This window comes from Mustela erminea, chromosome 10, assembly GCF_009829155.1.
Source record: "Mustela erminea isolate mMusErm1 chromosome 10, mMusErm1.Pri, whole genome shotgun sequence".
Classification (NCBI taxonomy): domain Eukaryota; kingdom Metazoa; phylum Chordata; class Mammalia; order Carnivora; family Mustelidae; genus Mustela; species Mustela erminea.
Window position 1 is genome coordinate 18,849,796 of NC_045623.1, and position 24,328 is coordinate 18,874,123.

At 41.2% G+C, this 24,328-nt stretch overlaps 1 protein-coding gene and 1 long non-coding RNA gene across 2 annotated transcripts in view; one reads left to right on the forward strand and one right to left on the reverse strand.

Annotated features, from left to right (window-relative positions):
• Window positions 1–211: 211 nt before the first annotated feature.
• Window positions 212–2,554, reverse strand: PRMT6 (protein arginine methyltransferase 6). Its single transcript, XM_032302500.1, has one exon. The coding sequence runs from the start codon at window positions 2,500–2,502 to the stop codon at window positions 1,375–1,377; it is 1,128 nt and encodes a 375-aa protein (XP_032158391.1). The 5' UTR covers window positions 2,503–2,554; the 3' UTR covers window positions 212–1,374.
• A 65-nt stretch (window positions 2,555–2,619) lies between these two features.
• LOC116567445 overlaps window positions 2,620–24,328 on the forward strand; it is a 169,883-nt gene continuing 148,174 nt past the window's right edge. Inside the window, exons 1-2 of the long non-coding RNA XR_004276221.1 lie at window positions 2,620–2,720; window positions 17,918–18,102. This is a non-coding gene — a long non-coding RNA (uncharacterized LOC116567445). The remainder of the gene's footprint in view (window positions 2,721–17,917; window positions 18,103–24,328) is intronic.

Sequence of the window (24,328 nt, forward strand, 5' to 3'; positions counted from 1 at the left end):
TGGATCACTTCAAATACCACTTTTTCACTCCTGTTTTCTATTAGGATACAAAAGCTACCAGTATGAAGAGAAAACATACATTAAGCATAAATTACCCTGAAGCTATATTCTGAAGGGTTGTAACACTTTTCTTAAAAACTGGCAATATTCAAAAGGCAAAAGCATTATAAGTCACAGTACACAAGACTTCTTACTTCATCTATAAAAATAGAATGCCAATGTTTTATTTGCCACAGGAATAAGGAGGGAAACATCCATGAAATAAATTTGATAACATGACTCACACTTCATTACAAATGATTTTCCGAAATTCACAACTTTCACATTTGGCTGAGCTAAAAAGAAGGAAAAAAAAAAACACTAAAAAAGGAAATTTCACTTGATGTAAGTAGGCCAGATCACATATCTCTCTAAATGAGTTTAAATCAGTGCACTTCTCTAGCTGGGAAAATACTTTTAATTTAGAGTGCCTAAACAATTTACCCAATATGATGAACAAACTCTTGGGTTGGGTTCAGAAAACCTTCTATTAGCTGGTTTAATAAAAATCACACAAAACTATTATGTAACATAAAAAGTTCTTGGTTAAATCTTAATAGTAAAGACAAGAATAAAAAAAAAAAAAACGCATACTACTTCACTTTCAGATGTTTTTCTCCTAAATGTACCTTTTACATTTGGGGGGTATGCTGCACAATTATATATAGCCTATTTTATTCAGTGGAGAAACGTGTTCAACTTTAGCACCCTATGATAGTAAGTGTAAGAACAGGGTTATTCAAACTGCTTCCTCACTTTTCTCCCTCTCATTACCAGACGCGAAGTTTATTTAAAAAACAACGAGGAAGACTGAAGTCTAGAGGCACCTAGGGAAGGAGGGAATTTAGAGAATAATAGAATATGGCTCTGGAGAGATACTTAAGTCTTACTGGAAATTTATGGAATCTAACTATAAACCCCTTTACCCTCTCCCTGGCTTCAGATTTAGGTGTGAGGTGTCAGGGATGTGCATGAGCCTTGATAAACTGAAATTTTCTTCTAAAGTGTGTTTGCTTTCTACCCGGGGAATAAAAGAAATAGAAATACAAGTGCTTGGTACCACATGCTTTTGAGACTTAAAGAAGCCCATTAATAAACAAGCCGTTTCCATCCTTGGGGGCATCGGGATTCACTTTCTAAATAAATTTCGCCAGGAGAATCTCCTCGAAGGGAGACTGAAGTCATTCTACCTCCCCAGGAGCCATGAGGAAAAAGGGAGACAGAAGATATTGCCCCCTACTTGCACGTGGAATCTCCCTTTCTCCTCCGACCCCCCTCCGCCTCTACCACGCAGGTCTGGCCGCCTCGGAAGGTAGCTGGGAGAAAAGGCAACCCTCAGTCCTCCATTGCAAAGTCTTTGGTCTTTTCCTCCTGGTCTCCCACTTTGTAGCGCAGCAGCACGCGCAGGAGACGGTGGTTATCCCGGGAGGGCAGCAGCGTGATCTCTCCGGAAATGTCCGTATCTTGTTCCACTTGCACAGGCTCGTTCAGGTAGAGGAGTGCCTGCTTCCAGTGCGTGACCGGGTGAAAAGGCGAGGTGGACAGCACCAGGGGTTTCTCCGAGTCCCCTCCGGGGAAGGTCACCTGGAACCAGATGGCAAAGCCATGCATGGGCGCTGAGCCATAGCAACTGAAGCGGAAGCGCCCGCCCACCCCAGCCTCCAGCTCCTGCTCCAGGCCGGTGCGGGCCAGCTCCAGCTGAGCAAAGCACTGCGGCCGGGCCAGCACGTCCTCCCCGGACAAACCCTGCACCACGATCTCCGAGTGGCCCATAAGGCAGCGCGTGGCGAAGCTCTCCAAGCAGCTCATGTCCACACCGTAGAGCTGCTTCACCTGGCTCCAGAAGCCCAGGCGCAACTCAAGCATCTGGTCGCTGATGGGCGCCACGAAGAGCTCGGCGGAAGCCGGCAGGAGAAGACCGCCCTCCTTCAGCCACTTGGTCCGCGCGTAGAGCACAGAGCTCAGCATAGACTCGTGCAAGAGTCCGTAGCCCATCCATTCGCTCACGATGGCATCCACCTGCTCCGGCAACTCCACCGTCTCCACCGGCCCCGGCAGGACGTGCACCCGGTCCTCCAGCCCGTTGAGCCGCACCACCTCCCGGGCCTGTTGCCAGATGGCGCTGGCCTCCACCGCGTACACGCGCCGGGCCCCGGCCTGTACACAGAAGATGCTAAGAATGCCGGTGCCCGCGCCCACGTCCAGCACAGTCTTGCCCCTCAGTCCTGCCCAGTTCCGCAGGATGCCCAAGCGGTAGGCATCAGTCCGGACACGGTCCGCAATCATCTCCTCGTGGACCGATATGTCTGAATAGCACTCATAGTACAGCTGGTCCCGCTCCCTCCTAGCCCTCCGGGGTCGCGGCAGAGCCGCCTCCTGCTCTCCGCCATCTTCCTCTTCAGTTCCCTCCCCTCCTTCGCCGCCGCCCCCCGACTCAAGCTTTCTTTTCTTGGGCAGCGACATCTTGGCGGCTCCGACCGGCTCCCAGCGGGCTTTGCGCGGCTCGGCGCGGGCTCCAGGGGGCGGGGGCTTCTGGGACTTGTAGTGCCTGCTCGTACCTCCCACTTCCTGGGAGGTCGCCGGGCGGGTGCCTGCCGGAAGCCTCTGAACTCTGCACGGCTCTGCTTCTCTAAGGTTTTGGAATCCCTTTCGCACCCACCACACCCAAATTCTGTTTCCTGGTACGTTCCACCTCTTACCCTTAGCTCCTCAAGTCTCTTTTGCTTTCACTGAAGTCCTCTCACTCGCGTGACTGAAAGTCCACGCTTGTCGTGTGTGCTCCACTCCCTGACGTTACTACACCGAACTGTCTGGGCGACCCCCTTCCCACGGTGCCAACTCACCTGGACCGCTACTGCTCCCAGAGCTCTCCAGATGGAGATTTAGAAGTTGCACTGCACGTTTTCTTTGTCTGTTTTCGTGGAGTGCAAAGAAGGTGTAAATACAACAAAGAAAACCCCTGACGGTGTGAGGCTTTGGTTTTGATTTCAGTGACACCACCATCCTAGGACTCCTCTTGCCTTCACGCACCAGCAACAAGGAATCTTCATTGCAGCCAGATTTTGTTTCTGGTCTCTATGTGAGGAGAACACTTGGGTCTTAGTCCTGCTGTGGTGATTGAGTGGCTCATTCAAGAGTTACATCTTGGAAGGGTTCAGACTGAAGAACAGGTGAAAAGCAAGGGTGACGTGATACACTGAAAGTCATTGCCAGCTGTATTTTGGTAACCAGTTATAATTTTTAAATTCAGAAGTAACGGAGTCTTTCCACCCTTGTGATCGCTTTTCCACTGCAACTCTTTTTTTCCTGTGTGATTGTTTGTCCGGGGTAGATACAAGCTCTTCCTCTTCTGTTTTTCTTTCAGTCAACTGTCAGGGGTTAATTTCTCCCCCTGTGTTGTTCATAATAGAAATAAAATGTACTTTGAAACACGTGTGATGTCTCCGTGAGGGTCTGTGTTCCTAACACTGTGAGAATAAAAGTTTCTCCCAGACTCAAAAAACATACGTTGAGGAAAATTGACTTTTGAACTGTGTCTATTTAGCCACTGGGCCTGTGTTTCTTATCTGGGAGAAAAAGTTTCTTCACCCCATTTTATTAATCCTTCATTTAATGGAAGAGGTTTATTGACCTGGCCTCCTCTGTACCTCTCACTCAGGACTCTCAATTCTTGCTGCTCAGGAGAGCTGCTTTTTTTTTTTTTTTTTAAATTAATTTTTTATTTTTTATAAACATATATTTTTATCCCCAGGGGTACAGGTCTGTGAATCACCAGGTTTACACACTTCACAGCACTCACCAAAGCACATACCCTCCCCAATGTCCATAATCCCACCCCCTTCTCCCAAACCCCCTCCCCCCAGCAACCCTCAGTTTGTTTTGTGAGATTAAGAGTCACTTATGGTTTGTCTCCCTCCCAATCCCATCTTGTTTCATTTATTCTTCTCCTACCCACTTAAGCCCCCATGTTGCATCACCACTTCCTCATATGAGAGCTGCTTTTTAAAACTACCTATGCTTCTGTCTCACCTCAAACGAATTAAATCAGAACGACTTCATGGAGCCTGGGCATGTAGTTTTAAAAGCTCCCTGGGGAATTTGTGCAGCCAGAACTACTGTTTCTCACTAAAATGATTTTAGTTAAATCTTGCTTCATTATTTTCATTGGGTAAATTATCGTTTTTCCAGTGTTCTGGGCTCAACCATTTAAGGCTAAAAGTCCTCAAAGCAGTTTCTCTTTCGGCCCAGTTTGATAACTTGTTTTAAGAAAATAGCATTCTACGTGCCAGCATCTGTTGTAGTGCTAGGAACTACAATAGTGGGGACACAAAAGCACAGAGCAGGCCATGGAATTAGAGTTGTAAATGGGACCACTTTAATACATTATTTGTAGGCTGTTAATGCATACCTCTCCCATTCTTTCTTTCCTCAAAATCTTTTACTTCCCCTTTTAGATGCACTCACTCCTCTAACCAATTTTCAACTCACTTTTGGTCTCTTTTAAGTATATTCTGATTATAAGTTTTGTTGGTTCTACCTCCAAAATACATCTTCAGTCCATCTTCTTTTCTCCTCCTCCACTGCCAACAACCTAGTCTAATCCTCCATCTTTGCTTGCCTGGAAATCAGTCTTCTAAGAGATGGCCCAACTTCTAATCATATCGCTATCTAGCCTGTTGTCCGTATAGGTATAAGAATGAACTTTAGGGACGCCTGGGTGGCTCAGTTGGTTAAGCGGCTGCCTTCCGCTCAGGTCATGATCCCAAGGTCCTGGAATCGAGTCCCACATCCGGCTCCTTACTCGGCGGGGAGCCTGCTTCTCCCTGCCTCTGTGGGCCTTTCTGTCTGCCTGTGCTCGCTCTCTGTCCCCCTCTGTCTCTTAAAAAAAAAAAAAGAAAGAAAGAAAGAAAAAAAAAATAAGAATAAGCTTTAAAAAACCCAACTTAGACCATCTCATTCTCCAGTAACTTCCCATTCTAGGTGTTGAAACAATCCAGTATCTTCAAATAACTTCCCATCTCATCTCCTGCTACTCTTACCAATGTATAGGGCTCAAGCTATGCCGCCTTTAACAACAACCTCTTCCCTGGCTCAGGTCTTCACTTAATGCTCTTCTAGGACCTGGGACATTGTTTTTCTTCTTAGTACTTGACTTCAATGGCTCCCTCTCACCCATTAGATCTCAACGTAAATATTACCTTCTGAGAGAGGCTTTCCTTAGCTACCTTAAATATTATTTTCTAATACTGTTTATTTCTTTCATAGCTTTAACAATTTGTATGTATTTAGTTTTCTTGCATTTTTTGTTTTTTGTTTTGTAAAATATAAACTCCAAGAGGCTGAACTTTTGTTTCCCCACTATTGTAGTTCCTAGCACTACAACAGATCCTGGTACATGGAATGCTCAGTAAATAGTCTTCAACAAAGACTGTTGTGGATACAGTTAAATAGTTATTCATAGGAGAGGGAAAAGAGTTTTGTTTTTTTGTAGTTCAGTATAACAATTCGACTCTCGGAAACTCTGAGATAAATCTAGATATAAATTGAATTTAGGATGCTTCCAGACGTGAGAGTTATTTATTTTCAAACACCCTTAACCCTTTAGCCAGAATAATAGAAAGCCCTAAAAATTCTGTCCAGAATAGGGTAGAAATGGCCTGTGGCACTTTTCCTTCCTGTATATTGGCTTGCTATAGAGAGGAATTTCTTTACTCATGTTTTCTACCACACTGAGTTGTTTTAAATAGGAAAGGGACCTAGATCATAGTCTCCCTCTAAGTAATGTAGGTCTAGCAAACCACCTATATGGGAGAAGAGTTGGAGCTCAGCCGGCAGAGCATTCTTTGTGTTTCCATTTCAGTGGTCTACTCACCACATTCATTTAATGCTCAAACCCAATGTTTTTCAAACAAATGGATCTTGAAATTGATTTAATATATCTTCAATAGCATTAAAAAAGGAAATAGAATAGAATATATCAAATACATAAAATGAGTAAAGGTGAGTATTATTCCAATATGTTATATATATATTATATATATATTATATACATATATATTTCTTGTTCTAGGCAATGGTTCGAAAGTTTGAAATCCACAGCTTGCTGTTCTCCAAAAGCACTGTGAATTTTTACATGTCTGTACCTTTGCTTTGGGTTTGTCCTCTCACTCATCTTTTTATTTTTTTATTATTTTTTTAAAGATTTTTATTTATTTATTTGATAAAGAGAGATTACAAGTAGGTACAGAGGCAGGCAGAGAGAGAGAGAGAGAGAGAGAGGGAAGCAGGCTCCCTGCTGAGCAGAGAGCCTGATATGGGACTCGATCCCAGGACCCTGAGATCATGACCTGAGCCAAAGGCAGTGGCTTAACCCACTGAGCCACCCAGGCGCCCCTCACTTATCTTTTTAGAAAATGCTCAAATGTTACCATTTATTTGTAACTTTTTCAACCAATCTGTAACCGATAATACTTATATATAATTCTTTTTTTCACTTATCCTGTTGTACCACAGCCCCTTACATATCTGGCTTTTCCATGCCAGATGGTGGATATTTGAACACCAGGATTTTGTATTTTTTACTTTTATAGTGAGAATCTAGTGCATTGTCCTGGAGTCTGCACCATTCCCACATTCCTGGTTGTTGGTCCTGATGAACATGGGATCATAGATATGTTTTGTACAACTGGGAGAACCATGATTGATTTTCTGCATCATGCACATTTATGTATTTATCTATTTGTTCAATAAATATTTTGGGCTTCTATTCTACACTAAATATTCCAGAAACAGAGAACATATCAACCAACAAAAAGACAGAAATATCTACCTCCCTGGAGCTTATATTTTTGTGTTAATCTGATGTTACTTATTATTCTTACTTTGCCTTACTTAAGCAAATTATTAGACCACTTTTAATTCTCAACTTTCCTTCCTGTATTATTTTATCTTGAATTTGCTGATGTGATTTCCTCCCACAAATACTTCTTTCAAATTCTTCTCCTCTTTAATGTGAAGACCTGTATAAAAATGTATTTTAAAGCCTTGTATTAGAATTGAAGATAGTTCCTTCAGGATTTCAAGAAGTCATTGTAATTCTCAAAGTGTATGTTGGGGAAGGGTAAAGGAGCAATGACATGAAAAATGTTATAAATATCTCTTTGATATGAATATTCATTAAATGATGTGGTTCTTATCATTCTGTAGTTACTTAGAAGGCATCAGCATAGAAAGAGGCACTTTTACCTTGAAAAAAAAATCCTTTGTAGAAAATGAAGGCAAAAGGTGGTGGTTTTTGTATTTAGACAAATTGGAACATCAAACATAAAAAGCCTATGTATACGTTATTCTCTTGATGTATATAGCGTCTTTCCATGAGGTATTGGCCCAGCTATTAAAACCTAATACTAAAACACATGAATAGAAAATTCATAACTCCCTGATGATATTATTATGAGTAGTTGTAATTCTTTTTAAAAATGTTTGTATTGAGCTATTTAGATAGTTACAACAAAGATATTATGGACTTGATCCATAATTATCAATTTGGTTTAAACTTATTGAGCCCTCTTAAAATATTGAATGTGGTACTTTAAAAATTTCAAGTACAAATATTGGTTATGACATTTTAACAAATTCTGTTCTAAATCATGCCATTATAATGGAAATAGTACAAAAAGTCCCAGGAATGTAAACTATAATATGGGGGCAGTGACATATCAGTGTATTTCTGAAATTAGCATTTGCTCATCTGCCACAGGAATAATGAGAATCAGGTAGCTTAATGAAAATTAAGTATTAAGCTTAATGAATATTATTTAATAAGATCTTCCTCTCTCTTGTTTCTTTCATGAAAACCTTTAATATGAAAGAAAGTCAAGCAGTTGCTTAAACCAGATACTTATGATCTCGTAGCATTTTGTGACTAAGGACATTTCCAGTGCATTGAAGTTAGTGTAGTTGCGGGAGGCCTGTGATTCCCAAAGCATGGTTTCTAGATCAACAGAGTTACCAACACCGGGGAAAATGTTAGAATCATGCAATAATGAACCCCACTCTATAGCTAATGAATTAGAATATCTGAGGTTAGGGTTCTTCATTCTTTGCTCTAACAGCCCTTCAGGTAATTCTGAAGCATGGTGAGATTTGAGAAGGACCACACCAGTCAATTTGAAGCATATCACAACCAGTGTGAGGCCAGTGGAGTTTATGGAATGGAAGACCTATTGTTCTTTGTTTGGTTGGTTTTTTCCTATTGTTCTGTAACAAATTACTACTAGCTTAGCAGCTCAAAAAACAAACATTTTGTTAACTCTTAGCGTCCGTGGGTCAGGAGTTCAGGCACTGATTCATTGGGTGAAGTTAGCGTTCACTCTGCAAGCTGGAATCAAGCTGTCAGCCTGGCCATGTTCCTTTTTGGTTGAATTCTGTGGTTGACAGAATTCAGTTTCTTGCTGAGGCAGGACTGAGTTGTCCCTCCTCTTCCTGATTGACAAATTGGGGTTACTTTCGCCTTTAAGAGGCCATCTGGCAATTCCTGCCTTCAGGCCCTGACTCTCTTATAACCTGAGAGTTTTCCTCCTCCAGGCCAGCAGAGGAAGCTTTTTGACCTTGGGGAGGGCCCTAGTTCAAATCATTCTCTTGTTCCCACCCTCTACCCCCTTTTGACTAACTAAAAATCAACCAACTGGGGACTTCAATTACATTTGATATATGTGCTGCCGAAGCGAGCACTTCAATTACATTTGGAAAGGAATACTTTCAGCTGGAGAAAATGGTTTAGGATAAAGAGACAGAGGGTTGTTCCTGCTGAAGCTTCATAATTACTGTGACATGTCTTCAGATAAGTCTGTGTCTCAGAGAACTATGGGTGTGGCTCATGGCATGTGGAGATGACAGCATCTGATAGACCAGAAACAAAGTTCTGAACCAGCTATGACCCTATTGTAGCAGAAAATTTTAATGGAGCTAGTTGCACAGATTGCCTGTGAATTTTGAGTTTCTGAGCCCTCTATGTGAAGCCCCACACTCCAAACAGTTGCTGTTTTGCTAGTCTGGTTCCAAGAAGAGAATACTCCTACAATGAAGCCAAGCTGAGTCCAAGGGTACCTAGCAGAACCTACTAGATTGCAACTCCCATGTCATGGAAGCCAGGACCAGAAAACTTTTACTATGGTGAGCTACTGAGATATTGGGGTTGTTGATACAGCAAAAATGAAGCTGATTTGTATAAATATATGTACAGAATGATTTCTCATTCTACGACTACTACCCAGGTCAAGACATAGAACACTACCAGTGCCAGAAGTGTCCACACATCCTTACAATCCTGTTCTCTTCCTCTTTCCTGAAGGTATATGTCCTGATAATACCATAAAAAGGTTCAGTGACCTGGTTTGTAGCTTCATACACTTCTGATCACACAGTATGTGTTCCCTCATGTCTGATTTCTTTTGCTCACCATTGTGGTTGCAAGATTCATCCATGTGACTATGTGTGGTAGTATTTTTTTTTAACTTCTATTGCTTTACTTTAGAATATTCCATTGTACAAATGTACCATAATTTGTTTAGCCAAGTTTCTGCTGTTTTACAGATCCTCTGAAAAGGAGATAATCATTCCTACCAGGAATTTTGTAGTGTTCTTTTTTCCTGTACAGTTCTCTTGACTCTTAATATTTCCTACTTTATATAAATAATTTATTTTTATTATCTTATTTTTTATTAAGTGCATAATAATAGTTAAAACGTATTATGTTTAGCATATGCTAAGCATTGCCTAAATGTTTTATGTGCATTATTCATTCATTCATGCATTCATTTATTCATTCAACAAATATTTACAGACCACCTGATACTCTGTACCAAAAGTGTAGAGGTAAATAAGACAGATAAAAATCCCTGTTTCTATAGTGTTTATATTTTAGGGAATAATCTCTAATTCTTAAAAATCTATGAGGTCTATATTATTATTTCTATTTTCACAATTTGGGAAACCAAGGCACATAGCTGCTGTATTCATTTCTTGTTTATCTTTTCTACTGGACTGTAAATTCCTTATAGGCAAGAACCAGTTCCCTGTATATCCCCACAGTGTCTTGTCGAGCAGCATGCATATAATCATAATATTAATTATTTGATGATGATTAACATTTATTTCATACTTTGTATACCAGAGACAACTGAGTCTTCACAAAATCTATGCAGTTGCTATTATCATTAACCCCATTTAGAAATCAAAAAAAAGGCTACATGCCTTGTTTTGGGTCTAGATTCTTTTGCTCTGCCTTATGTGTGTTGAAATGAATCCATGGGGTTTGCGTAACTGTCATTTCTTTGTTTAGATTGCTGTAGAGAATTTTGTCCTCTGTTACCTCTAAAGCCACTATGGTATAGGCTATGCTCTTCCTATGAATGACTTTGCATAGCAAAAGGAACTTTTTCCTTTTGATGAGAAGGAGCTTCTCATTTCTTCCATTTGTGTTCTGTAACTACCTTATTTCTACACCAAAAGAAGCAAGCGTGGTAGACATTGAGTTTTTATCTAATCTCTACATGTGTTTTACTTAGAAGAGTTGTGATGTGGGAATTATTAGTTATGCTCTAGTAGCCTGACTATATTTAAGAGTCTTAGTTGGTTTATTCACTTAGTATTACTGAGCTTCTTCCACATACAGCACTGTACTGGGCTCTGGGGAATGGAGGAGGAAGTAGTCTCAGTTTCCACCCTAAGGAGCTCCCAACTGTTGGAGGTTGTCATAGAGAGAATGTGAGCACTGTTTGACCCTTGATCTGCATTAGGGTAATCAGAGGCTTCTTACCCCTCTTGTCCTTAGAATATGTATTCTTCCCACTATCTCTGTAACTGGAGCCACTTCAAGAATGTGGTCTTGAGAATGTAATGTGTAGTTGAGACCATCTGGACTATATGCAACTGAACTCAGTTAAGATTTCTATAAACTTTTAAGATCCTGGCATGTGGGTGCAGAGATATACCAGCCTTTTGATTGCCCACAAGTCGTGTATGTAAGTTCCCTTGCTTATCAAACCTGTCAACTATTAGTCTGGAGAAGTCTGCCTTTTTCTCCAATCTCTCCATGCCCTGTGGGAATGGGGGTCAGTTTCAGATTTCACCCAAGAAGCTTCCAAATTTGTGAACAAACAATTGGTAAGCCAGCCAGGAGACCAGGTAAATGAATTTTGGGAAAGAGGTATGGGGACAGAATGCCCAAGTTGGTCATTAACCTCTATGTGGGGAGAAGTAGTGTGTAAGACACTTGTGGACTTCCATATGAGTACAGGGATGCTTTCAAAACGCCTGCTGGTTTGAGGTGCTTGTTTGAGGAACTGCAGATAGTGCACTGGGGCAAAGAAGGGAAACGAATGGTTGCTGCAGTGGACTGGACTCTACGGTGGGCTGTTTGGCTAGCAATGACAAACTAGAGACTGAAGACAAGTTAGAAAGATGAAAGAAGAGCTGAGGTTAAAAAAGGACATGTGGGTGTCCATTCCTCAGCTTCGGGGTTGGCAGATCAGGTGGGAGAGCAGGATAATAAGGTGGAGAAGTTAGTGTGCTGTTTTGCAGAACTAGGAGGGTATAGTCTGCTGTGGATTAAGTCTAAGCTCTTGTGACAAAGCCTGATTGGGACACTAAGGGGTGGAACCCTGAGAAAGTAGGGAGAAGGAAGAGGAGGACATGACTGACAGTAAAACAGACTAAATGTACCATGCTGTCCGACCCCTAATACAAGCACAATAGCACAGCATAGCCCAAACAACCCCAGCCAGCAGGGCAGCCCCCAATTTAGGATGCAATCATGATGAAAGAATATACTCCCACTGAGCTTATTGATTTAGCTGCCAAGTTCCTGCAAAAGGCCAGGGAAAGTATTCCAGCATAGTTAGTGTGGCTATGGGATGTGGGGCAGGAGTGGGGGGAGAGAGGGGGATTCTGATGACATTTTTCTGATAAAGTATGAGGCACAGAAAATGAGCAACAACACCACACACCCTGCCCTCTGGCAGGACCTGCATGGTGCTCTGGTGTTCAAGGTACTCTGTCTGTCATGGATCAGATTGTTCTAGCCTGCAGGAGGCCTGGCCCATCCAGGAGGATCTCTCTGGGCAAATGAAATGTTAGAAATCTATAGAGGAAGTACAACAAAATTTTAAGAAATTGGGAATGAGATAGGCCATCTGTCTTTAAAGTCCCTGATTGGGCCACATGTACTGCAGGAATGGAAACCAATATTCTCCAGTCTAAACTCAGTTTGTGGTATGGGATGCTGATATCCATGCTGAGCCTTGTCATGAGACAGAACATTTATGATGGTGGGCAATCCATTTCTGATCTGGGGGACACTGACAAATCCCAGGAAAGTACCAGCTGGGGGAAAGACCTGAGACAGAGATGGAACTTGAAAAACCAAAGGTTATCTTAATCAGCTGTAAAAGATCCTGTAAAAGTAACCTGGAAGGAAATGTGGCTTGACCTGGCTACTGGGACTCCAACTGGAAAGGTAGACTGACAACTCAATGCTGTTTTGGTCATCCTGTAGAAAACCTTAAAACCTAAAAAATAGTTCAAACCTGTCCTATCTGCCCCCCCCATCCCTCATGCCCCCATCTGCTCCAGGAGAGGCCTTAGGGATATAGTCTTATTTGGGAGGGTGTATCCCAACCCCAAGTATATGATGCAGGCAAATATTGCCTCTAGGGGAGAGCCAGTGGGGATGATCTGAGAACTCATATTGAGTTGACTATTCACTGATTCCCAGAAATAAAAAAAAGGTGATGGCTCTGGTTGACACTGGGGTCAAATGTATGCTAATACCTGGTAACTCTTTGACATTTCATGGCCTGATCCTCGCCATCTGTGGTTACAGAAGATAAATGGTTATGGTCAGGAGGTTCCATTTAACATTGTAAGTCAGGCATTTTCCCCCACAAAAATATGAGGTTTTAATCTAATACCAGAGAGCATTTCGGGCAAGAATATCCTACAAGATTTGCAAACGTCTGTGGGTGAATTCTGCCTCAGGGTTGGAGTAATCAAGCCAGCGGTGAAGGAAAACTCCAACTGGGAACCAGTAAGTCTACTGCCCATGTGAAAAATGGTAACTGACAAACAATATAAATTGCCTCAGGGCCTAAGGAAATAAGAAAAACTGTTCCAAAACTGCACCCCAAGTGGTTATTCTGCACTGTGCCTATAGCACTTTCAGTAACCCCATATGGCCAGTGAAAAGTCTGATGACTCATGGAGGATGACTGTGAACAGCTGAGAACTGAACAAGGTAGTGCCCCATCCACGCAGCTGTGCCCAGCATTGCCACCATCTTAGATGCTTGGCTGTGATCCTATGAGTGTACTATGTTATACCAGACCTAATAAAAACTATTTTCAGTATACTCTTGGCTGATGAATCACAAGATCAATTTGCCTTCACATGGGAGGGACAACAACGGACCTTTCTTACTTTCTTTCTATTTTTTTTTAATTTAATTAAATTTTATTTACATTCAGTTAACATATAGAGTATTATTAGATTCAGAGGTAGCATCACCCAGTTACCCCATCCCTTTATCCCCTTCCCCTCCAGCAACCCTGTTTGTTTCCTGTGGTTAAGAGTCTTTTTTGGTTTGTCTCCTTTTCTGATTTTGTCTTGTTTTATTTTTCTTTCCCTTCCTCTGCACTCTTCTGTTTTGTTTGTTAAATTCTCCATATGAGTGAAATCATATGATAATTTTCTTTCTCTATTTCACTTAGCATAATACCCTCTAGCTCCATCCATGTCACTGCAAAGTTTCTTTTCTTTTTTTAAAGATTTATTTATTTATTTATTTATTGGGGAGGGAGAGAGCTTGAAGAGGAAGGGCAGAGGGAGAAGGAGAGAGGAAAACACAAGCAGACTCTGTGCTGAGCATGGAACCCCATGGCACTGAGATCAGCACCTGAGCCAAAACCAAGAGTCTGATGCTTAACCCACTGTGCCACCCTGGAGCCCCAACAATGGACCTTTTAAATGTTTTCTCAGGTCAACTGGTACAACCCCACAATATATCATGAGACCTGTCCCTGTTCTCCTTCCCCACATCAGTAAAACAGGCCCATTACATTGATGATATAACGTTCACCTGTGAAGACTTACCTTTGCCATAGCACATTGTGCAGACTTTGCTGGAACATCTGTGAATGAGATTTTTTATGAAATCATAAAAAGTTCAGGACTGAGATACCACCATGAAGTTTTTAGGAGTCATATGTTCGGGTAAGATGTGTGCTGTCCCAGAAGCTATGATTGATGACATGCAGGCCTGTCCAACCCCTAAGAGCACAAAAGAGATGCAAGCCTTTGAAGGGATTTGGGGGTTTTGGAGGACTTTTATTCTCCACATGGCATCGTGTCACCATCCCTTATACCACTTGGTAGGAAGTACATGTGAAGCTGGTGATCAGAGCAGCAAGCAGCCTTTGGAAAGCAAAAAAAAAAAAAAAAAAAAAACAAAAAAAAAAAAAACAAAAAAACTAACGAAACAGATTAAAGCTCTGAACATCTCTCAAGTAGGGCCACTTGAATTAGGTATGTCTGTGACTCTGTAAGGCGTGGGTTGGGCACCACAGCAGAGACAACAGAAGGAGAGCATGCTCTTTTGATTTGGTCCGAGGTTTGAAAGAGGGCAGAAAACTGATAAACTCCCTTAGAGCACCAGCTCCTTGTGATGTACTCAGTGTTCCTCCATGTAGACCCCTTCACAAAGGAACAGCATATCATAATAAGAACTATCCTTCCTATCAAGGGGTGGGTTGAGAATATGTTCCATCAGCCCATCTCTAGCATGGCTCAAAGTTCCACATTGCAGAAGAGGAGCACTTTGTGCACCACTGTCTCTAGAAACTCAGATTCTACTGGGTCCTGTAGAATATGTAGGTCCTCCAAATGTCCCACCAATTTCCTCTGGTACCTCTGCAGAGAATCAGGGGAAATTCCCACTGGTGCCTAGAATGCATGGATCTAGTCAGGTATCTGGATAGAAACAGGAACAAACCACAGCAGCCAATGGGCTAAACTCAGAGCCATTTAGCTGGTGATCATTAATCTTTTGCATGGACAGTTGAGCTGTTCTAACTCTATGGCTTTGATAGTGGGTATCTAAGTGACAGGCCATGATTAGGCCCTTGTGGAGTCAGGATATGTGGAAAGACATTTGAGTTTGCCTGCAAGAGTCTGAGGCAATCCTCACTATCTTCTATATTCTGACTCATAAAGTGCTGACTTCCCCTGGCAATCAGAGAGCTGATGACCTAGGTTAGTCAAGTCCTAGCAACTGATCCTTCAGGAGACAGCAGATTGGGTGCATAGAAAGAATGGCTACTGCAGTGCTTGGGAGAAATGATGTATTGCTAGGGATGCTGAATTGCCCTTGAAATATAGTGACTTGATAAATGCAATAACAGCATGTCCTGTGTGCTCTAAACAATGCTCAAGGCAACTGCCAAAGGAGCCTGGGGCCATCCACTGAAGTTCCCAACTGGTGAGAGACTGGCAAGTTGATTATACTGGTAGTCCTCACACTGAGCATTCTCAACATGCTTTGGTTTGTGTGGATACTGTGTCTTGACCAAGTTTTCCTCTCCCCATACCCCAACCAGGCTGCTATTATTAGGGGATTAGACAACCCGAGTCCCATATGTGGATACCTTCATCAAACAGACAGTGATTGGGGGTCACATTTCAGAGGTCATAGTATGCAAAATTGAGCAAAAGACATTGAATGGAAGTTCCATTTACCCTATAACCTGTAAGCAGCAGGGATGGTAGAAAGGAAAAATGGAATATTAGAGCAGCATATTAAATTATTAATAGGTAAAAACCTCACATTAACTGGGTGGATTAACGTACTGCCCCAAGCTATAATACATTTTAATGCTCAAACAAAAGGGCCTGTTGCTTCATATGCCAGACTGTGAACCCTTCCCAAGACACCCAACAATGCAAAGGTATGGAAGTCTCAGGAAACATCCATTGTGCATACCTTCACCAAGGATCAACATGCTGTGCTGCTGAGAACGCCAAGCCCTATAATGCCTGGGAAAAGCATGGTTTACTGGAATTTGCAATGGGATGTCCCACCAGGATAGGTGACTTACTTTGCATCCCTGGGCAACGGGAAACTATTCAATTTCTAATCCTTTTGTCTGGCTGCAAGCTAGGTGGGACACGCATCACTGAGAAAGGGGGAAGGGGTCCTGGTCTGGCAAATCCCACCCTCAGTCTGTCTTCTCCTGCCTGACAGTGCTACCTTCCCAAGCCAACATGTATAGTATGCACAACTAGGTCAAATTCCTAAAGCTGCAGCTATAATAACATGTAAGGATCAGGCTGCAAATATGATTCTTAAAAAAGGGGAAGATGTTACATGCAATTTCCTACTAAACATCTGTCTTTTTGACCTTAGATTTCTGCTGCTCCTGTGGTGGCTGGTCATGGACTGGGTATCAAATGGAAGTAACTTTTTTTAAAAAAAGATTTTATTTATTTATTTGACAGAGAGAGATCACAAGTAGTCAGAGAGGAAGGCAGAGAGAGAGAGGGGAAGCAGGCTCCCCACAGAGCAGAGAGCCTGATGCGGGGCTCGATCCCAGGAACCTGAGATTGTGACCTGAGCTGAAGGCAGAGGCTTTAACCCACTGAGCCACCCAGGCGCCCTGGAAGTAACTTTCTGCAGTGGGCCCACTCATAACATTGAATTGTTAACCAGAAGAGTCCTAAAAATACCACCAATAAAGCCATGGGCGGCTAGTCACATTTAGGATGGGTTCATGTAGGTTACCTTGGATCATGGACATTTGAGCACCATCCCTGTGTTGGAAATAGAAGAATCACTCTAGATATAAGGAGCCCAGTTTTACCAGGAATATGGGATGGATATCACTGGAACTTTGTAGTCATCCTGTCACTTAAAGAATAGTGACAAGTTTGGCACTGATTGGTCACACTGTCTGGGTATTTATTGGTAGACTTGAATGTGACCACATGGAAGTGTGACACAAATCCTTGGCTGTGGTTTCCACCTGGCTGTTTGGGTCACTGCAACCTAGGTTTTTCCTGGGCACAGGGGAGAATCTGCCCTCCTGGTAGTGAAAATTGCCAACTTTCCTCTTCTCAAGGCCAGATGGGCATATTCTATTTTCCACTGGTATAATCATTTGGCTGTTATCTTTGTCCCCTCCAGTGACCTGGAAGACCAATACACAGAAGCCCTTGCCACATTCACCCAACAAAGCCTATCTTTACTGAATACTGAAATGTCCTTATTTTTTTTTAAGATTTTATTAATTTATTAGAGAGAGAGAGAGAGAGAATGAGTAGGTGAGAGAGAGAGAGAGAGAGCATGAGCAGGGTGCCAGAGGAAGAGGGACAAGCAGCCTCCCTGCTGAGTAGCGAGCCCAACATTGGGGCTGAATCCCAAGACCCATGAGATCATGACCCGAACGAAAGACAGATGCTTAATTGACTGAGACATACCAGTGTTCCAAACACTGAAATGTCTTGAATGAGAAAAGCTGTCTTCCAAAATAGGACAGCTTTGGACATCACTACTGCCTTGCAAAGAAGCACCTGTGTCATGATCCAAAAAGAAGGTTGTATGTTCATACCTGATAAATCTGCTAATGTGTCATCTATCTTAAAACATAAGAGGACACAGTGAACACCCTGAGTGATCCAATCCCAAGCCTAGGGGACTTAGTAAATCAGTAGTTCAGATCATGGAGCTCTTGGTAGAAAAAGTTGTCCCTGATTGGGGGATTTTTGTTTTCTAAATATGTGTTTTCTCTTGCCTATGACTGTATTGCTGCTGTGGTATCTGCCTTCATAGCCACCAAAGGAGCTACCTCCATGTCAAGGAACCCCCTTGCTGACTGCTCAGGGCATGCTGCAGAGGACGGAGGGACATGAGATGATAAGAGCCGGTCTAGAGGAGTGGAGTATTGGAGGAGGTCATTGAGAGGACATGACTGCTGATTGACCAGGGAACTGGACCTTGGCAATGAGGGAACCCAGGTAAGGCCTCTATATAAACTTCCAAGATTCTGGCTGGCAGGTGAGCAGATCTATTCATTTCACCACTGCCCAAGGCAGGCTTTGTAAGTTCCCTTGTTTATTACACCTCCCACCTACCAATCTGGAATGGCTGGCCTGTTTTTTCAGTCTCTCCTTGCCTTCAACAAATGACAGCCTGTTTCAGATTTCGCCCCAAAACCTCTCAGGGGTGCAAACCAACAACAATACAAAGAGCTCATAATCCATTTTGAAGTCCTTTCACTCAGGCTTATCTATGGCTTTTAAATAATACTGAGTGCCGTTCTCAAAAATTTGAGAGAATAATTCTTGCATTGTCCAAATATCTTTCCTACCTGGCTCTGCAAATATTTAATTTGCTCAGAACTTTGTTGATGTTTTGAGGAACTATTCTGTTACTCTTGTGATGAATATTGTTATGTTCTCTGCTTAGTGTTATATGCCTTAGGATACTTTTGGATAGTGTAATGACCATTCTTAAGAATTCAATTAATTTTCACTTTCATATATATTAAAGGCCTTTCTAAAGTGTTATGAAATGACAATATACTTTTTACTGTTGTTATTATTGAGCTGATTGTTTCTCTGCATAGTCAACATAAGGAAATACCTGGATGATTGGATCCATTCTTGAAATGTCCATTGACTTGAAGACTTTTTCCAAGGACAGGAAGCAAAATTTAGTGCGTGCTTCTAAGCTTCTCTTTATAGTCTCAAGTATGGTTTACAGCCTCAAGCATGGTTGTCCTTTCTGACAGAACTACCTTTTATCTTCTTTTTACAAGATAAGATTGATCTATTTTTTAAGCTAATACACCACTGGCTTTATATCCTTGTTGTAGGCTTTGGGAATAGGTTAAAGCCTCTTTGTGTTACATTATTTACTGTGCAGCTACATTCAAAAATACAATGAGTACACTGAAATTAATAACTCTAGAAGGGTGCAAAGTGATACTATTCATACTCAATTATAGAGATGATCTATTACGTTAATATAATAGTGATGCTATTCGAATGCAATATGGTGAAAAAAAATAAAGTAGCAGGCTAACAGAATTTCAGTTTTTGAATTTAGGGAAAAAAAGATAAATGGTTAGCAGGCCTGGTTAATAGCGCAAGTGCATATGCTATAAGCTCTTATTTCAATGTCAACTTTTAGCAAGGACACCAGGCAAATGAACTTGAATATCCATTTGATTTACTAGCTTCTTACAAACTGAAATAAGCTTTTATATACTTTGGAAAGAATTGCTAGCAGAAAGGATAAGAGTGTGGGTTTTAATGGAGGTAATCCTCTAAGAAATTACTCCTTAGCAGTTAGAAATACAGAAAAGCAAGATAAACTTGAAATAAGCCTGATAAATCCTATCTCACTCATTGTCTTCACTTAATAGGTACTTTGCATCTGGATTAAACTGTGCTCTCAGTAGTCACTCTGAGAAATCCTATTCTTTATACATTTTCCTTCCTCCCCTCTTCTTCTTGAACTAATGACTACTTTCCCACCTACGGTTTATGAATGAAGTCACTGAATGCAATTATTGGGTAAAGTTCTTGGATTAAGATCATGGATCTCTAATGAGCCTTCATGTTCTATAAATGGTGATTCTCAGACCTGCCTATAGCTTGTTAGAAATACATGTGCCTTCGTCTCTCTCCCATAAATTTTGATTCTGTATATCTGGGAGGAACCAGGACATACATAGTTTATGATACATGAACAGGATTGAGAATCCTTACCATTGTTGGTTCAAAGTACATTTTCTAAAGAGGTGAGAATTTTTTAAAAAATTAAGTATATTTAAACATTGATTTGAATTTACATTATTTTAGATAGTATGTATATAAAATTAATTTTTATTATCCAGGTATACCTGTGTGCTATATAAGAAAATACAGAAGCAAAAAGAACAAAATAACTTCAACTATGACTATTGTTAATATTCTAAAACATACAAAGAGGCATTGATTGCTTAACTCTAGTAATAGGGCATTTGCCTTTGCAATTGAAGCAGAAATCCAAAGGTACTCAGTAGAGTTGTTTTTCTTGTGTATTGGGTATTTGTCAAACGGTATTCTTTACTGAAGGGAGAGCTCTTCCATCCTTTCTTCCTCTACCCAAATATTTTTCTTTTCTCTTTTCTTTTCTTTTCTTTTCTTTTCTTTTCTTTTCTCTTCTTTTATTTTCTTTCAAGGAATTGGCATATATGAGATTAGCAAAAGTGATATATGAGATCACTTTTGGAATGATCAGTTCTGGAGACATACCAAACTGGTGATGACAGTGTATTCATCTGTTCATTTATCTATCCAACAAACATTTGTTGAGTACCTATTAATATGCCAGACACTATGCTGGTGTTGTTGGTATTCAACCCCTCCCTGGCGAAACTTCACACTCTAGTATGGGATATAGAAAAACAAAACAGACAAATACTATGGCATATTGTTTCTGTGCTATGAGAGATGTATGTAGAGGATGTGTTTAGTGCACAGACAGGGGATATGTAGGTCAAAATAGAGAATCAGGGAGGATGAATATAAAGAAGGGATATGAAAGTAGGGTATCAGCGCTGGAAGACACTTATACATAGCCATTTGCTGATTTTGGAAATCTTTATCAGGGTATGTATAGATGTCTTTTTTTTTTTTTTTTTTTTAAGATTTTACCTATTCATTTGTGAGAGAGAGAGAGAGAGAGAGAGCGAGCACTCACAAGCAGGGGGAATAGCAGGTAAAGGGAGAAACAGGCTGCCCATGGAGTAGGGAGCGTGATGCAGGACTTGATACCAGGACCCTGAGATCACGACCCAGACTGAAGGCTGACGCTCTACAGACTGAACCACCTAGGCATCCATCCCTATAGCTCTCTTTACATACTGTATTTATTGCCTAGAGTGGAGATCAAGAAGCTCTTCTTGTTCTCTGATGTTCCTTTCTTCTCGGGTAGTATTTTACTCTCTTTTTCATAGATCCATTATCTTTAATTGTTTTTCCAGGGTTTTAGTAATATTTGGAATATTTCTTTTCCCTGCATACCTTCTGTTTCTGAGAAACATTTTTATTGTTTGTTTTGGTCCCTATCCTTTTTTTTTTTTTTAAAGATTTTATTTATTTATTTGACAGAGAGAAATCACAAGTAGTCGGAGAGGCAGGCAGAGAGAGAGAGAGGGAAGCAGGCTCCCTGCTGAGCAGAGAGCCTGATGTGGGACTCTATCCCGGGACCCGGAGATCATGACCCGAGCCGAAGGCAGCGGCTTAACCCACTGAGCCACCCGGGCGCCCTGTTTTGGTCCCTATCTTTAAAGGTAGAGATCAGATCGTTCTGATCCTGCAATCTCCTGCTGGACGCCACTGCTCGAAAGTGCAGGGGTAGGAACACTGGGGCTGCAGCAGTCACTATACTCACTGGAGAGAAACGGTTGTCCAGCTTATGTGGTTGGATAATGGTGGGATAACTTTTTCACCGATTTTCATATCTTGGCTTTATTATCTCCCATACCTCAGGCAAGGGTGACAGGGTTGCGGTTCTAGGGTATAATAGGGGTCTCACTCCTCCCATTACCTGCTTTGTATTTTGTCTTCCTGGGTCTGCTGTCAGTTACCAGGAGTCAAGTATTTACTTTCTGACTTCAAAATATTTGTTACTTTTCTCTAACTCTCCTGTTCTCTTTGTCTTTGTAACCTTATGTCTTAAAACCAAACAAATAAAACACCATTATTATGATAGGGTTTCAGGAAAGGGAGAAAGTGAATTCATGTATTCTGTCTGCCCTTTGACCTGCACTAAGTGCCTTGTTTTTATAGGATCCTGTGCTAAGAATTTAATTAATAATAATTCTAAGTAACTGGCATTATTCTTATATTACTTTTGCAGACGAGGGAAGTAATTTCAGAGAGATTAAGTGGCAAATGAACTAGCAAATGGTAGAGCTGTGGCTAGGAAGGAGCTCTTCAATCTGTGGAGTGGTTCACACAGATTATAAGGTGGCTTTGGGGCTAGCACTGCTGTAACAAATAAACTCCTTCTCCTGCCACTTATCAGGGTTCACCCTGAACCCAAACCTGGCTTTGGGGACTATGACAGTGAGGACTGGTGAAGGGAAGGCTGAGCACGGAATTCCATCAGAGAAGCCTTGTTCTGTAGAGAGCAGACTTTTATCAACTCTGTCATCACTGTGGATCGGACTGTTTTCTGACATAAATTCTTTCTTTTAGGAACTTGACAAAGTTGCATTTTGATGATCTATTTTAGTATTTTGCTAATTATGAAATACAGGCCACCTGCTTTCAAAAGAAGGCGCTGGAATGGAGAATAATAGAGATGTAAATATGGTGCCTTTTATGGGCAAAAGCAGATTTTTTAGCAGCATGTTTTAAAAAAATTAGAAATTTAACAGCTGTTTTGCGAAATAAGTGAAATGCTTCCGTATTGCTAAAGAATATGCACAGGTAATTAATTTTGAAGTAAAACTTGTGGCCTCATTTGACTGTATTACCATCACTAAATTAATTAATAAACTAATTTTATCTGTCAAATTATTGACTAGATTCTAAACCTCTGCTCACTAAAAACACTGTTTTTTTTTAATGAAAGGTAAATATAAATTAACAAGACCAATTTTATTTTTTAAAAAACTATTTATACTTGAAAGAGAGCATATGTGAGTGGGGAGGGGCAGAGGGAGAGAAAATCAAGCAGGCTCCCTGCTGAGTGGGGAGCCCTACTGTGGGCTTGATCCCATGACCCTGAGATCGTGACCTGAGCAGAAATCAAGCTTCAGATGTTTAACCAACTGAGCCACCCAGGCATCCCAACAAGACCAATTTTCTTTTGTAGTTTGTGAAGTGACATAGTTTTATGTATATAACTGATATGAAATGGGATATGTATTACTTTTTCTGTAAGTGATGACTAGGTATATGAAGTGTTATGAGATGAGATTTTGGAGGATATGATATTTATACATTAGACGTAGAAGTTTGGAGTAGAGAAAGATTTTTATGCCCAGATGTTCTCCAACATACGATGGTTGGACTCCTAATTTTTCCACTTTACAATGGTGCGAAAGTGATAGGCACTCAGTAGAAACTGCACTTCAGATTTTGAATTTTGATATTTTCCCAGGCAACAGCTTGCCGTACAATACTTATGTGACTCTAGGCAGCAGCAGCCACAGCTCCCAGCCAGCCACGTGATCATGAGGGGAAACAACCGATGCACTGACAGCCGTGTGTATTTTTCACTTTCAGTACAGTATTCAATAAATTACATGAGATATTCACTACTTTATTATAAAATAGGTCTTGTTTGCCCAACTGTAGGCGGATGCACTCTGAGCACACTTAAGGTAGGCCAGGCTAAGCCATGATGTTTGGTAGGCTAGGGGTATTAAATGCATTTTTGACCTATGATGTTTTCAGTGTAGGAGGAGTTCATCAGGATGCAACTGCTTTGTAAGTCGAGGAAGATCTCAACACCAAACTGAAAATATAAAAGAGTAAAATGAGATCACTGAAAAATCACATCTCTTCCTACCAAGGTTTCCATAATTTCCATGCAAATTTCTCAGCCAGCAAGCAGTTTTCCTTGCCTTGTATATACAGAATGTTTTTATCTTCCTCCTAAATTCACCTGTTGAAGCCCTAACCCCTGATTAGGATAGGTATCTCCAATGGTATTCGGAGATGGGGACTTTGAAAGGTTATGAGGGTTATATTAATTAATGAGGGTGGTGAAGGTCTCATGAGGGGCTTAGTGGCCTCATAAGAAGGGAGAGAGGCAGAAACAGAGACAGATTGCTATCTCTCCCTCATGTGAGTTTACAGTCAGAAGGTGGTGGCTTACAAGGGAAGAAGAGAGCTCTTACCAGAACCTGACCATGCTGGTTACCCTGATCTTGGACTTTCAGCCTCTGGAACTATGAAAAAAATAAGTGACTATATTTAAGTCATTCAGTCCATGGTATTCTGTTAGGACAGCCTAGGCTGACCAATAGACCCCTCAACATTGTTTTCTGTCTTGTTCCAAGCCTCCTCTGTTCTCAGTATAAAATGCACCCCATGGAACCTGACAAAATTCCTCCTCTTAATACTTGGTAACCCTCTATGTCCAAATTTCAAAGAAAAATTGAAAATCCAGATTTTTATGTGAAGTTGTCTGGTACATTTTTTTTTAATTCCCTAGTATTTTTTATATTGACACAAC

What these genes read in the sequence shown, in the direction of transcription:
- PRMT6 (XM_032302500.1), bottom strand. Translation starts at nt 2,502, where the DNA reads ATGTCGCTGCCCAAGAAAAGAAAGCTTGAGTCGGGGGGCGGCGGCGAA.